At 39.0% G+C, this 13,593-nt stretch overlaps 1 protein-coding gene across 2 annotated transcripts in view; it reads right to left on the reverse strand.

Moving 5' to 3' along the window:
* The window catches only part of FYB1 (FYN binding protein 1), a 68,734-nt gene extending 56,322 nt beyond the window's left edge, over nt 1-12,412 (reverse strand). For both annotated transcript variants that reach the window (XM_054810316.1, XM_054810314.1), the window contains exon 1: nt 12,338-12,412. In XM_054810316.1, coding sequence (XP_054666291.1) covers nt 12,338-12,340 — 3 coding nt within the window. In that variant the 5' untranslated portion in view covers nt 12,341-12,412. The remainder of the gene's footprint in view (nt 1-12,337) is intronic.
* Between the last annotated feature and the right edge of the window lie 1,181 nt (nt 12,413-13,593).

The following is a 13,593-nucleotide window of genomic DNA, read 5'->3' on the forward strand; positions in this document are numbered from 1 at the left end:
CCTAACTTCCCTTCCTTCTCAACGGGTCCTTCCCTGCCTCTGCCTGGGAAGCCAAAAAATGTGCAAGAATGTGCAAATACCTTGCCAGGAGTTGTGCAAACCCTGTGGGAGGGAGGGATGTCTCTGGACACCCTATGCTTTTGCACTCAAACTTAACAACCTCCTTTCCTGCACTTTCGTATGTTAAACCCCCATCAAATCTTCAAGTCTCATCTTTTAGTGCAAAGAAGCAAATAGAAGCCCATGTTTCCTAAAAAGCATCCCAGGCAAGGTCACGCTCTCACTGTTTGCCCTTCTGCACTAGCTTATGGGGGCACTGAGGACTCATGGCTGATGTCTGTACCTCTTCAGGTATCACCTAGCTCAGTTATCAGGAGCTTTGTCTGGCAAGTGGGTAGCAAAGGGCCTTTACCCTTGAAAATCTTTTCCTTAAACCTCTGAATAAAGGGTTTCAGATGAGAGCAATTTAGGCTCTGTTAATGCAACATGATTTCTTACCAATTGCTCTTTTAAAAAGTCTTTTACTTTTTAAAAAGTGGAAGATCAGACCTACATTTGGTAGCTATTGCTTAAATCGTACCAGAGGTGGTCAGGCTGCTTTTGCTTTAAAAATAGTTTGCTTAAGAAAAAAAAAATTTGAAACCCAGATTTTCATGGCCAATTATGGTAAGTCAAGAAATCCCTGATAGAGCTAAGATAAAAATGCATTTTAATGAAATACAGTTGACATCTTTCTGTACTTTGTGTGCTCTCAAGAATGTACCTGTCACAAGTAGGGCCAAATTGGAAAACATCTGAAACAGAAAATGGAGTCTCAAGTTAAATTCTCAGTTCCCATGAATCTTTCACCATCTGCCTCTGCCCTCTTTCATGGTACTTCTGTGATAATTATTATTATTATTTAGTATAACTGCAGTTAATTTAGAGGCCCTTCTCATGGTCTCAAATTTTACCTTTTTAGTTACTATACATTACAAGTATTTTTATGTTCTAAAACATGAAGGGGGAAAGGCCAAGTTTAAAAAAAATAAAATCAGTATTTTACAGTTTAACCTAATTTATATGGTAGAAATTTTATTTATGTTGCAATGAAACCTTTTTGGCTTATTTTGTCAAGTCAATTTTCCCAGGCAGTCACGCAGCTGAGGAGTGTGTATTTTTGTCTGTGCATCATTAACAGGTTTTAGAAAATAGATTATTACTTTCTCATGCAAGTCCTACTGACTCACTGAAGAGCTCAATAAGGAAGGAAAACTCTCTTCTTTTCAGAGTGGAGCTCCTTTTCTTCTGCTCTTTGCCAGCAATAACACAAGAGACGTCCAACAACACTGGAGTGCTCACCAAACACCATGCTCACTAGGGTGATACACCATGTAATGCTGATCTCTGATATCATTCTGTAATGTCTCTTTTTTGTAACTAATATAGTGCTTTGCACTGGAAAGTATTTACAAAAAATCTCTATTACATCCACAATCTTTTCATAGAATCATAGAATCATAGAATGGTTTGGGTTGGAAGGGACCTTAAAGATCATCTAGTTCCAACACCCCAGCTGCGGGCAGGGACGCCCTCAACTAGACCACGTTGCCCAAAGCCTCATCCAACCTGGTCTTAAACACTTCCAGGCAAACTTCTCAACAGATGAGAAATGCTCGCAACAGGAACTAATTTTAGCAAGGCTTCACAATTTCAAGTACAGTTAATTCAGCATCGGATATTTTTGTCTGTGTCTAATGAAGGTTTTTCAGTTTCTTGTCCTTTGCACTGAAAAATTTCTTGAAAAATACTGCTGATTCTAGTAGATGCAGCTGATTTGCAAAGGTCAGAAAGGGAAAGGTGCTAAGAACTTTCAGAGATTTTGTCCTTCAATAACATTTAATGACCTCTCTATAGTTTCTCTGCTCTCAGTGTTCATAAGCAGTGCAACCCCCTAGAGAGCAGTGGATAAAAAGTGATGTGTACTATTAGCAGTTTGAGAACTACTTCAAAACGAGGTGTAGCGCTAAAGGTTGGACCAGATGATCTTTTGAGGTCCCTTTCAACCTGGGCTGTTCTACGATTCTGTGATAGCAGTGACTCTCAGTTTTGCTTGCAGTTGATTCTGTTGAAATACTACCTCCTCCCCACCTGAACTGCAGGATAAAGTGCCTCCATGCAAGTAATTCGTGTACTTATCGCATGGCTGAAGAGAGGCTTCACCCAGTTACTACCCATCAGCTGATCAGCTAGAACTTGAGGGACTCTGCAGCTGAATCACCAGCTCCCTGTTTCCCAGCCTGTCCAATGAGTTCAGTCAGTGCAGAGACTCTGAGCGCTGGCTGAGGGTGCAGGATCAAGGCCACAGCAGAGTGAAGCAGGACTCTGTGGCAGGATGCACTTAGGGTTCTTTTTTGTAGAGCTAAAGCTGTGTTGTCAGGAGGTGGGGAACAGATTGGAAGTGTTTTGTGTGTAGTGTCAGGTAGGAGGATGAGGATGTAGAATAAGGGGCTGGGTGGTGGAAAGAAAGATGTATGATAGAAGAGTAGGAGAAGGAAGACAAGGACATATTTCATGTCCAACTACTGCCACTGTGCAGAGTTTAGGAACTCCTTGTGTAGGCCTGGCATGCATTCTTTCTTGCTGCAGACCCTTTCTACTTATTTATAAATCATCATTCATCCGTTTGCCACACATCCTATGGACCGTTTCTACAACTCCTCCTGTAAGTCAACAGTTTAACCACATCAATGGAAAATTCACAATAGAAAAAATGAGCCTATGCTGTCATGGTGTTCAGTCACCTCAACTAGTTGTACCTTCTGAGGAAGTAATACATTCTCAGTGTTGATGTGGGGCATGGGACACCTAACAATTACACTTTTAAACTGTTTCCCCAAAAGGCTAGAAGGCTGTGTAATGACCTCTACTATTATTCACTGCAGTTTGGAAAGGTGAAACCTTTCCTACACCCACCTCCACTTGGGTTTGCTGCTATGATATAGAACATGTGTCACTGAAAAAATATGGATTAAAAATATTCAAGGAAAGGAAAGAAAATGAGAGCAAGTGAAAGGGACTGGGGCATGGGAGGAGAGGTGCTTTTCAATCCAGATAATTTCACTGGTTGAGGCTACAGGACATGGCATTTGTACCAGCAATACAAAGAAACACAGGCTTAGAGTAACTGCATGAGAGGAGTGCTTGGGAGAGGAGTCCCTAAACTACTGTTGCCATGGAGGAGAAGGAAGGTAGGAACAAACTTGTCGAGCATAGCTTCAGGACAGCTTGGTTGATTAGACAGGAACAAGCAAAATACAAACATAGTGTAATTTCCCAGCCAGTGCTGTACTGCAAGGTCTCCTATATGAGCCTTTTGTTCTTTTTTATACTTTTCTTCCTGGACCATCTGACCAGTCACAGAACTGATCAAACCTCAGAATTGCTTTCATGTAAGCAATCTCACCTTCTCTAGTGTGAATTTTCTCATGTGAGCAACACATTTTTCTAGGATTGTCAGACATGAAATCAGGCATATGGAAAAATGTTCAATTCAGAATGTTAAAGTTTAATTAAAAATAAATGCAGCCCTTTGTACTAAACTAAGAAATCATATAATTCCTGACATCAGTAACAAAGACAATGATGTGGCCTAAATAACAACAAAGAGCATGTTCCCACAGCATAAACATTTCAAAACACAAAATAACTTCAGAAATGTTCCCGTGGGAGTTTTAATCAAAGACAATAAAGTTTAAAAATGAAAACCCCGTTTAATCCAAACGTCTTTAAAAAGAATGTTTCAACAAAATTTTTCCTAAGCTCTTTTGCCTAGAATTTGTGTAATGCCTAACATCTTTTCTATGGCCTGATTCTTTGGAATTTTAAAAAAGTTTATTTTGACTATCAATGAATTCTCGACCCTGATCCTTAGCAGGTGATGGCAGGTTAGTCACAAAGCCTGCTGGCTTTAAAGTGACTGGTTAACCTATCATATAAATGCATAAACAAAATAAATGGAAAGTCGGGTTAAATAAGAATGCACTCGTCTGTGCCTCTGACAATCACAGCAGAAAACCAGGATTAGTTTTCCATCTGCTGAGAGTCATTTTGGTAAAGTTAGCTTAGGCAGAGAGTGTACACAAACCCCATATTCTTAAGGCTTGCTGGTACACTCAGTTTCTTCTTTCAAAAAGAATACTTCCTTCCTGCTGTACTCTCCTGTCTTTTACCGAAACTCCCCTCTCTTCTGCTACCCTCACTTTTCCCCTTTTTATCCCATACTTGTAATGTGCTACCTGGGAAACCTGAGCTACAAGCAGGCCATGTGTCCCCTCTTCCATCATACGCCTGTCCTGCAGCCAGATGGATCTGACCTTTCAGCTATTGAGCAGAAGGGAACCCTAATTCATGCAGCAGTTTTTCTGTACAATTCCTGTGTGCATTTTTTTTCTGTGGTGTCATTCCTGGGTGCTTGCACAATGGTGACCTCTAACGGAGGAGCCATTCCCATTACAAATCATAGCCTTACAGCATAATTTAGGTACGGAGGTACCTCTGGAAGTCATATTGTCCGCCTGTCTGCTCAGAGCCATGCCAATGTCCCCACATTGCTCAAACCATTCTTCAGCTGGGTTTTGACTCCATGCAAGGATGGAGAATCTGCAGCCCCTCTAGGCTGTCCCAGTATTTGATTTCTCTCACTGTTAAAAAAAAAAAAAAAAGAAAGAAACTAATTGGGATTTTCCTTTTTTTGCCTCTTGTTTCCATTGCCTCTCATTCTATCCCTGTGCATCTCTGAGACTCTGAAACCCTCCCATCAGATATTTGAAGACAGCAATAGAGTGTCTGCTTTGCCTTCCTGTCTCCATACTGAACAGGCCCAGTTCTCTCAGCTTCTTGTCTGTCATGTGTCCTGGTTGCCTGATCACCTACTGTAAGCACAATGAATTGGGTTGTTGCTGTAACATCTGCTCAGTGCCTGCCTGCTGCCTTGCCTTAGAGGCAGAGAAGTTATGGCTGCTTTCTTAACTTCAATCATGCAAATTTAGTTGCTTACCAAGTCTATTATTTGCAGGCACTTGATTTTGATGTTTACAGGGTATGTGCAAATAAGAAGGTGAAATTCAGCAGGGTCTCTTTCAGTTTTGCTGTCTCCTCACAGAGGCTACAGGCCATGACAGATAAGGAGGCAGCACATACCAGCCTTTCTGCTCCAAGGGCTAAAGTGTACAGGGAAAATTAAATTTTCCATTTTGTTGTGCAGGATCACACTGCCAAATTGGTTGTTGAGCACTGGCTAGACTGAAAAGTAGGGCCACTCTGCTGGGCATCCATTAAAGGATGGGCCATTGGGTAGATCATCAATTGCACAGGACACATATTGTGGAGGATACGCCACCTACTGACTGTGGTGGGGAGAAGAGAAGCAGGGAGCAGAAAGGCATCAGTGGTGGGCTAAGAGAGGTTCATGTATGGAGTGTTCATTCTTATGGGCTAGTGCATAAATTTGAGCCCTAGCAACTGCACTTAGAGGCTGAGGAAAAGAGATTTGATAGAAAACTCGTGTCATGTAAGGAAGACACTCAGATCAATTGAAACCTAGTGGCAGAATAATGAATGAAATAGAGACTGAGATCCAAAAAAGGATAAGGTGGGACCAGTTGTAGAGATAGGACCATTGGGAGATAAACTGCATGGCTTGGAAAAACTTTAAAAGATAAAAGGGATTGTCAAAAGGATTTTGAAAATAGTTTAAAAAATTGCTAAGAGATGGAGCAGATCAATAGTTGTGGCTCAGTTGTTGTTTTGAGAGGTTTTGTACAGGAGAAGTAAATGAGAGCCTGGGGACATGATTTCCAAACATTTTTCTTCTCCAAGAAAACCAATCTCTCTATGATTCATCTTCAAAATCAAAATGCAGATGCCCTCAGAGGTTTAGAGAGGGGTCATGGTGTTGTAGAGGTTGTGACACTTCTCCAAAACTCCATAACACAAGTGACTAATGGGAAGACAAGCTGTTAGAGATGTGTCAGCAGAAGTGAAAGGAACACCCAGACATAGCTGTAAATCCAAGTTGCACAAGATCCTCTGATCCTCGTTTCATTCTGTGAAATAGTAAGCCCCCCAAAATGGTTAAAGAATATTTTACCAGTAATTATGGATTGAACTTGGCAAATTCCTTACATGCCCCATTTTTAAGCATATGTACTAAATTGTTTTCATGAATTTTCCACACCTTTCAGTGATGACATTACAAGTTGGGGGCCATTGTTCACAACTTCAGTGCAAGAATATGGGCGAGGCTTTCTTTTTGTAAATGTATGTGTAATATTTCTATTCTTATTTTTCTATATACTCCAACTTTTGCATTGAGGTATTCTGCTGAAGGCAGCTGCTATTTTTGTTCATTTCAGATTTTTCCTGTTAAGAGTCCTGAGCTCTGATGGAGAAATATTTTTATTCTCTTTTAGTTTGTTGGATTCTCTTAATTAGAATACAAAGGAACATGAATGTTCTTTTCATAAGAAAAAATAGCTAAAAAAAGATGACTTTGTATTGAAATGAAACCACAAATGCCATCAGATTCTTAATCCCAGACTGTTGATTCAAGTATAGATGACTAACTGATAAATATTAAAACTTTGCACTTGTAACTTATAACAAAAAATAAAAAAGTGCACCTGTAGATATCCTTGTATTATCTGTCTTAAACTTTCAGGAGACATTCACAATATACTTACATGAGACAGGTCTAGAATAAATGACTACAAAAAGGTCTCATATCAATATTCAAATGAGAGTCTGTTATCAAAATATTAGGGAAACTGTTGCTAATTCCCACCTTTGAGTGTGACAGTAAAGAAGGAGGCAGTAGCTTTAATAAACAGCAACCAACGTTTCAAGGAAAGGAATCAAGGTGTGGGAGCTTTTTCTTGAAAGCAAAGGTTGGGTTTTTTGGTGGGTTTTTTTCGCCCCCCCCCCCCCCCAATTCCTTCAAACACCTTTGATGCTTTTAAAAAAACAGATAGCTTGGTAGCACTGGGGAAAGGGAGGCGGGAGCTCTGCATTAACTTGTGTAACTTACTCTTTATTAGAGTAGGAGAAGCTGACACTTAAAATCCAACATTTTTCGTCTTATAGTTCAGGTGGCAAAGAGAAAGATTGGGGTAATTTTGCATCTTGGAGTGAAATAAGTAAATATGGTATGTTCTGTATCAGCTTCACATTTACATTTTTTATGAATGTAATTTATCTTTGTCTTATATACATACCTAACACATTTTTCTATCTTTTTTTTTTTCTCTACTCAAGAATAGGAAAAAACCTAAGGGATGAAGGTCGTATGAAGGTTCAGCAAAGGTATTGTTGTTCTGAGTTTTATGGGTCTCTGCAAGTCTGTTTTGTCCAAGTTGCAAAGTACAGAGGTTGGAGTGCATTCCACTCCTATTAAATAGGCCCAGATGTTGCCTGATTTCAGTGTGAATGGGCTAAGCACAGGCATGCTAGATTTAGCAAGTCCTGGCTTGCCAATAATAGTAATAAATGCCTTAATATGTCATGAGGCTCTCATTAATGCATTGCAATAATATCGTGGGGCTCTCGAGTTGGCAGCAAGACACTGTAAGATAACTAGGATGCCAATGTTTGGGATGTTCTGTGTGCAATTTGGCCCTCTGTGCCAATCTAGAAGCATCACTGGGCATTATGTATGCGCAGAGCATAACTGTCACTGAGTACTGCAGACAATCCACTACTGTTCCACTGCTTGACTAGCTTTACCATGACAATATTTTCCCTGGTGTCTTATACACCAGTGAGCAGAAAAGCATTTTCGGATTTCATTGGGACAGATGTTCATTTACAACATTTTTGAAAGCAGCCTAAAGATTGGGAAAAAATTTTCACTCAGTGTTTCTCTACTTCTTATGCTCCACTTGGGCTTGACAGACAGAAAATTGTGCCTAGCTCACAAAGACAATGGTATCCTGAACATTTCGTTATTCTTAGCCCTGTGAGTTGTGTTTTGCACAAATCAGTTTCAAAATCTGCTGTGTTCCCAATTACACAAGACTGGATCTGCTGGTCTTCTGTGGCTGTCTCAAGTCCAGAGACCTCAGTGATCTTTGCAGGAAGGTCGAGGTCCCTTCACACAGGGTTACTTGTCGGACTGGCCCTTCTGAGTGTGGTTAGACCTTCAGCCTGTCATGTAATCAACTATGATGTACTCCTGTGCAGAATCAGTAGGAATCCATGAGACACAAAGGTTGGTTGTAAAATATTGCACTGAAAGACAAGGACTTTTTCTTTTTTTGCTTGGTGAAACTAATGATCTTAAAATGTATTGTGATGACCTTATATCCTTCATATCCCTATTTTTGCACATGCTGGCAGAGAATTAGAGGCATCCTTGTGCTTGGAGAAATGGAGTCCTTTTTAAAAATGGTCAGCCACTCTTTACTTCCATTTACTTGTATGCAGTTTTCAGAAAACACAGCCAAAGGTGTGTGAAACCCACAGCTCTCCTGAGAGTTTTCTAAACACCAGAACAAAGGTGATTAGTGGTTGATGGTAGAACTTTCCATCTCTGTTTTGATGGTGATTTGCTTTGCATGAAAGATGTGAGGATTCTTCAGTTCAGAGAAGGGTAAAGCATGTCTCTAGCCTAGTAATTACAGCACTCACTTAGAAGTGGGTAGACCTAGTTTAAATGCGCTCTTTAAACACTGCTTAGTTTTTTTTATGGCATGACCAGAGGTACCTCTTTCTAACATGTCTGCTTTGGTTACTAAACCAGTGAACCATTGGTATGAAGGTGATGTGGCGGTCCTTTCCAAATGGGCCTGCTAAATCTGATGAGATGGAGAAGATTACCTCATTTGTGAACCTGATGGAATGAGGCAGAAGCCCTCTTAAATGGGGAATGGCATACTGATGAAATGCTACAATTTTAAAATGTAATTAGGATCATTGCAGAACATGTGCTGCACTACACACTGCATTCTTAAACACACGTAGTTTTGTGCTGCTCGTCATGGGGTTATCAAACCCTTGTCTGTCTGTCTTATAATGGATTTTTTTTTTAATCTAGACCTTCCCCACAATACAAGGGGAAAGACAAAGAAAGATTCTTAGAAACCAGCATAACTGAGTTAGCACTGGGAAAGTTTGTAAGAAAAAGCTAATTCAGTTGACTGAAGGTTGATATGCCCTTCCACACTGAGCTAGATGTAGAAAGCTCTCCTCTTTAGAGGAATTTCATGATTCCTCATGTTTAATGAAGATGTTGGCCCAAGTCCTGGTCAATGTTATGTCTCCAGTTTGTGGAGATTTTGATCTCTTGTAACCCCTTGGGTACCTCCAAATAGCTTTGCATTGTGCAGTATGGATATTCCATTAAGGCATGCAGAGTTAGGTGGCAGATGAATATCAACTTTTAAAATTCTTCTTAAATGGTGGACTTAGGTGCCTAAATAATGGGCACAGGTGCTGAAGGAGGCATCTTTCAGAATTAGATTAACAGACTTGGTTGACAAGGGAAACATTCAGAATGCTAATAGTTAAATTGTACACAAAAGTATCACAGTACACAATCTTAGCAAGCATATCAAGAAACAAATGTCCCTAGCTCTGCAATAACCTGACTGAGTTATTTCAGGGCAAGTTATGGTACAATAGCTGTTCTCCAGGGATTGCCTGTGGGGAGACTTTTTGTCTGTGGTCATGTAAGGTGAATGACAGAGTCTGCCATAATTTAAATGCAAGGTTAGTAACACTGATGAGGAAACGTGAATGCCTTCCAAGCTGAGATGCCTGGAAAATGTGCCGCACCTCACTTTTTAATTGCTGTTCTAGCTCCATCTGAATGTTATGACTAAATAGAACCCAGCAGTCCCTCTCCCTCTCCCTTCCCTCCCCATAGATTGACCACATTCCTTCGTTGGCTGTATGTGCATCAGAAGATTTGTCTGAATTCTCCTGTCTCAAAAGTTCTTTTGCTTCTTTTAGTGTATTTGAGAATTACCAGTATCACTGCAAGAATTCAGGCATGTTAAGGGCTATTTATCTAGGTCAGAAATCAACACAGCTTGCCTTGGCTTGAAGTGAAAAGACAATGTAACCTTTTTCATTTGTGTTCATCAGCTTCAATCTCAAATGAAGCTACACCTGCCAGCAGCTATTATATTAAGTCTAAGGTTTAAACTTGGCTCTGGTCTGATGGTTGGAAATGAAATAGTGAATTTGATGTTTCAGTCCTTATCTGGATTTTGAGATTCTGCAGACCTAGCTCTGCTCCTTCCGTCTCTTCCTGTATGCCCTAAAACCAGAGCTAGCCTCAGCAATATTATGCCCAATCTCATGCTCAAAAGGTTCATTGGCTTTTTTGGCAGGAATGAATTTGTCTTCCCAACCACTCTGACCTCTGTAAAACTGCCAGAAAACAAACTTTCCTACACTACTCCTCACTCCACCTTCTTCAGTTACTTGTTTTGCTGTCCTCCTAAATTTTTTTTCTGTCTTCTCATATTGCTATAGTATTAATTTCCACCCATGCAGCATCAAAGTGAACACCAAAGACTAATTTGCTTCCTTGGTGAGGCTTCTGGGTTGCCTGTGCTGCAAAGATGAAAGCACTCCTTTCCCCATAGTGCTATATAACATTGTCAAGGAAATATAGTAAGCGTATGAATTCATGGTTTGCATTACTTTGAATTGTCATTCATATTTGGATTCAGAGAAAACAACCTGGAGCTTTGGAAAGATTTAAACAAAAAGCGAAACTGTTAATTGTTGCTTATTTTCAAACTGCATTTGGCAACAGCAGAAGTCCTGTGTTCAACATATTTGCATATTTACATACTGTTTCTAAACAAACCCTTTTGTGAAAGCAGCTAGACATTTGAATCATACCGGAAGAGTAACTGTGTGTTTGCCTTGGAAATTTTAATGTAGGGTTTTGCAAATACAAAGGCTCCATGTATATTTGGGGTCCTGAATGACTAGCACAAGTTAAAGACTCTGCAGCAAGCAGAAATCAGCAGGCAACAGCACAGCGAGATGCTAGTCTGGTAGAACCGTTGGCCCTATTCAGATCCCATTTATCCATATGTAAATCTAAAGTAAAGTGACTTGAATTTAATTATTGGCATAAACAAACGTAGTGTTTTGCCCTTTAGTACCTGATTCTACACAGTGGGATTCGTTACAACAGAAATAAATAGAATAACAAATGCCTGGTTTATATTTTAAATATAAAAAAAATATTACTTATGTAACCACTTTGAGGCCATTGCTCCAGATTCAGGAAGAATTTGATCATTGTGTAAAACTGCGACAAACTCAACCAAAACTCTCTGAACTTTGTGAAGCATTGTTAAATGTGAACTGTATTCTGCATTCAATCCTATTTCATATCGCTGTTTTTCAAGTGCTACTTGCAATGGTCAAAGTTAGACTTTTTTCCCCATGAAGATACTGAATTCTATAGCTTGGGTTCCTCTCTGAGTTTCATGAGATATCATTTTTCTAGTTTCATGAGATATGTTTTTTCTCTTGAACAAAATTGACAGCTTCAAATAATAAATACATCTTTAGTGATACTACCTTCAAGGAAGGATTGCTTTATTTGGGCACATGTACCATGATAAAAATATACAAGCTACTCCAGGAGTTCTAAACTATTTTCCAGAGCAAAGATGGCCTGCAAAACTATTCAGATTTCACACTTTTCAACATTTATGTGTAAAATCACTTGTCTTGAAATATTGATTTGGTTTATTAATAAAATACTTATAAAATCAAATACATATGTAGAGTTTGGAATTTTAAAGAAACTATCTTTTTAAGGAAACAAATTCTACAGATTTATTTTAAAAAACCTCCAACTATACCGAAGATTTACACATAAATACATAAATCTTGAGTGGAATTTTTTCCTTTTTGTGTATGTTACAAGGTACTTCTGAATCAAAATAAGATAGTGCAATTGCTTTCTGGAATTCTAATTTAAAGGTTTGACCCATTCCTATTTCTTGCTTGGTGTCACATTGACATTTAACTGTGGAATTCCTTTAGATACACAATTTGTTGGCTTAGACTTGAAAGAAGCTGTTTTCTCTTCCTTAATTTTGAATGCCAGAATCAGTAAGGCACATGCAAACCAGTTCACATGATGAAGGAGCTAAAAAAATTAAAAAGTTTCTTCATGCCCTCAAAAGCAGGAAGTCAGCTGCAAGGAACTGGATTGAAAACTATTAGAAATATATTTAAGGTTTTACAGTCATATCCAGTGCAGTTTTAGTACTGAATCTTATGCATCCATATAATAAAAAGTAAATGAATCGAGCTCTGTACTTACCATAGTTTTGGGCTCTCTGTCTCCACAAGTCTGCTAAAGAGTACTGTACTGGAGAGTCAAAAGTGTTCTTTGTCCTTCACTGTGCACTTCCGTTTTTTAAAGTGTATGTGGTCTATCCAGCTTTCACAGGAAAAGATATCAGCAAAATCCTTGTTTTGCATATTATCAGAGACCTAACAATTTTTAACAGCATTTGTTTGGGATACTGCACCACTATGAAGGACAAATGACAGTGAATCAGCATTCATTCATTTTATGACCTCCAAGATTGTAATGAAAAACACGTCTATGCTGATGAGAAAATGATGTAGTTATGTTTTCACTAATCTTTGTCTGAATTTAAAAGGCAAATATATTTTGGTTTTGTTTTTCATACTCGGGGTCCTTGAATTTTCATGTATTCAGGCTTCACTACCAGCCCCATGCACATTGTCTTCTGGCTCAGATTTTCATGGATGTTTAAAATGTGAAATAATTTTCTTCCTCTAATAAACTGAACTATATTTCTGTCAATTAACAGCAGCTCTTCTTCATAGCTGATGCTATCACAACAATAGACTTCTCTGGGTACATCAAGATATTGAAGTTCTGCACTGCTGCAGACTTCCCACACACAAAAATTGAAGGAAGAAAGGGCATATGGCCATAAACCTCGCTGAGCTGGATCTAGCAAAAAAAGCTATAAACAGAGGGCTTAATTAACAGAGGTGAAGGAAGGGAGAAGAGAAGTGAAGTGTATGTTAAATGCACAGGAGGTGGATGGGCACTGATATATTTTGCGTTATGTCCAACTACTAAATAAAAAATTAACTGAGTTTTCAATAAGCGAGCTTCTCTGTATGAAGTAGTGGGGGACAAATAAAAATGACAGTAGAGTAACAGAAAACACCTTATCTGTGTCACAAGCAAGATTTAAACTTCATTCTGTGACAAAATCAGAATTTCCCCATAATCTCAGTACCAGAGCACTAAAAGGATTGCTGCATTACTGTAAGTCCCAAACCACTGCCACTGGTTTTCAATTAAACTTTCAATGCAATATATAAATATTTATACAGATAATAGCAAATACCACTACAGATACCTATAGTGGTAATTAGCAAACGTATTACCTATTTTCTAAGAAGCAGACAATTACTAGGGCAGCTATAGGATTATTTGCTTAAGCACAGCATTATGCAACTCTAAGAACAGATTTGAAAAAACAATTTGAAAGAGAAAATAGTAAGTATAAGTAGCTGCATTTAAGGTAGGTT

The sequence above is a fragment of the Grus americana genome, chromosome Z, assembly GCF_028858705.1.
Source record: "Grus americana isolate bGruAme1 chromosome Z, bGruAme1.mat, whole genome shotgun sequence".
In the NCBI taxonomy this organism is placed as follows: domain Eukaryota; kingdom Metazoa; phylum Chordata; class Aves; order Gruiformes; family Gruidae; genus Grus; species Grus americana.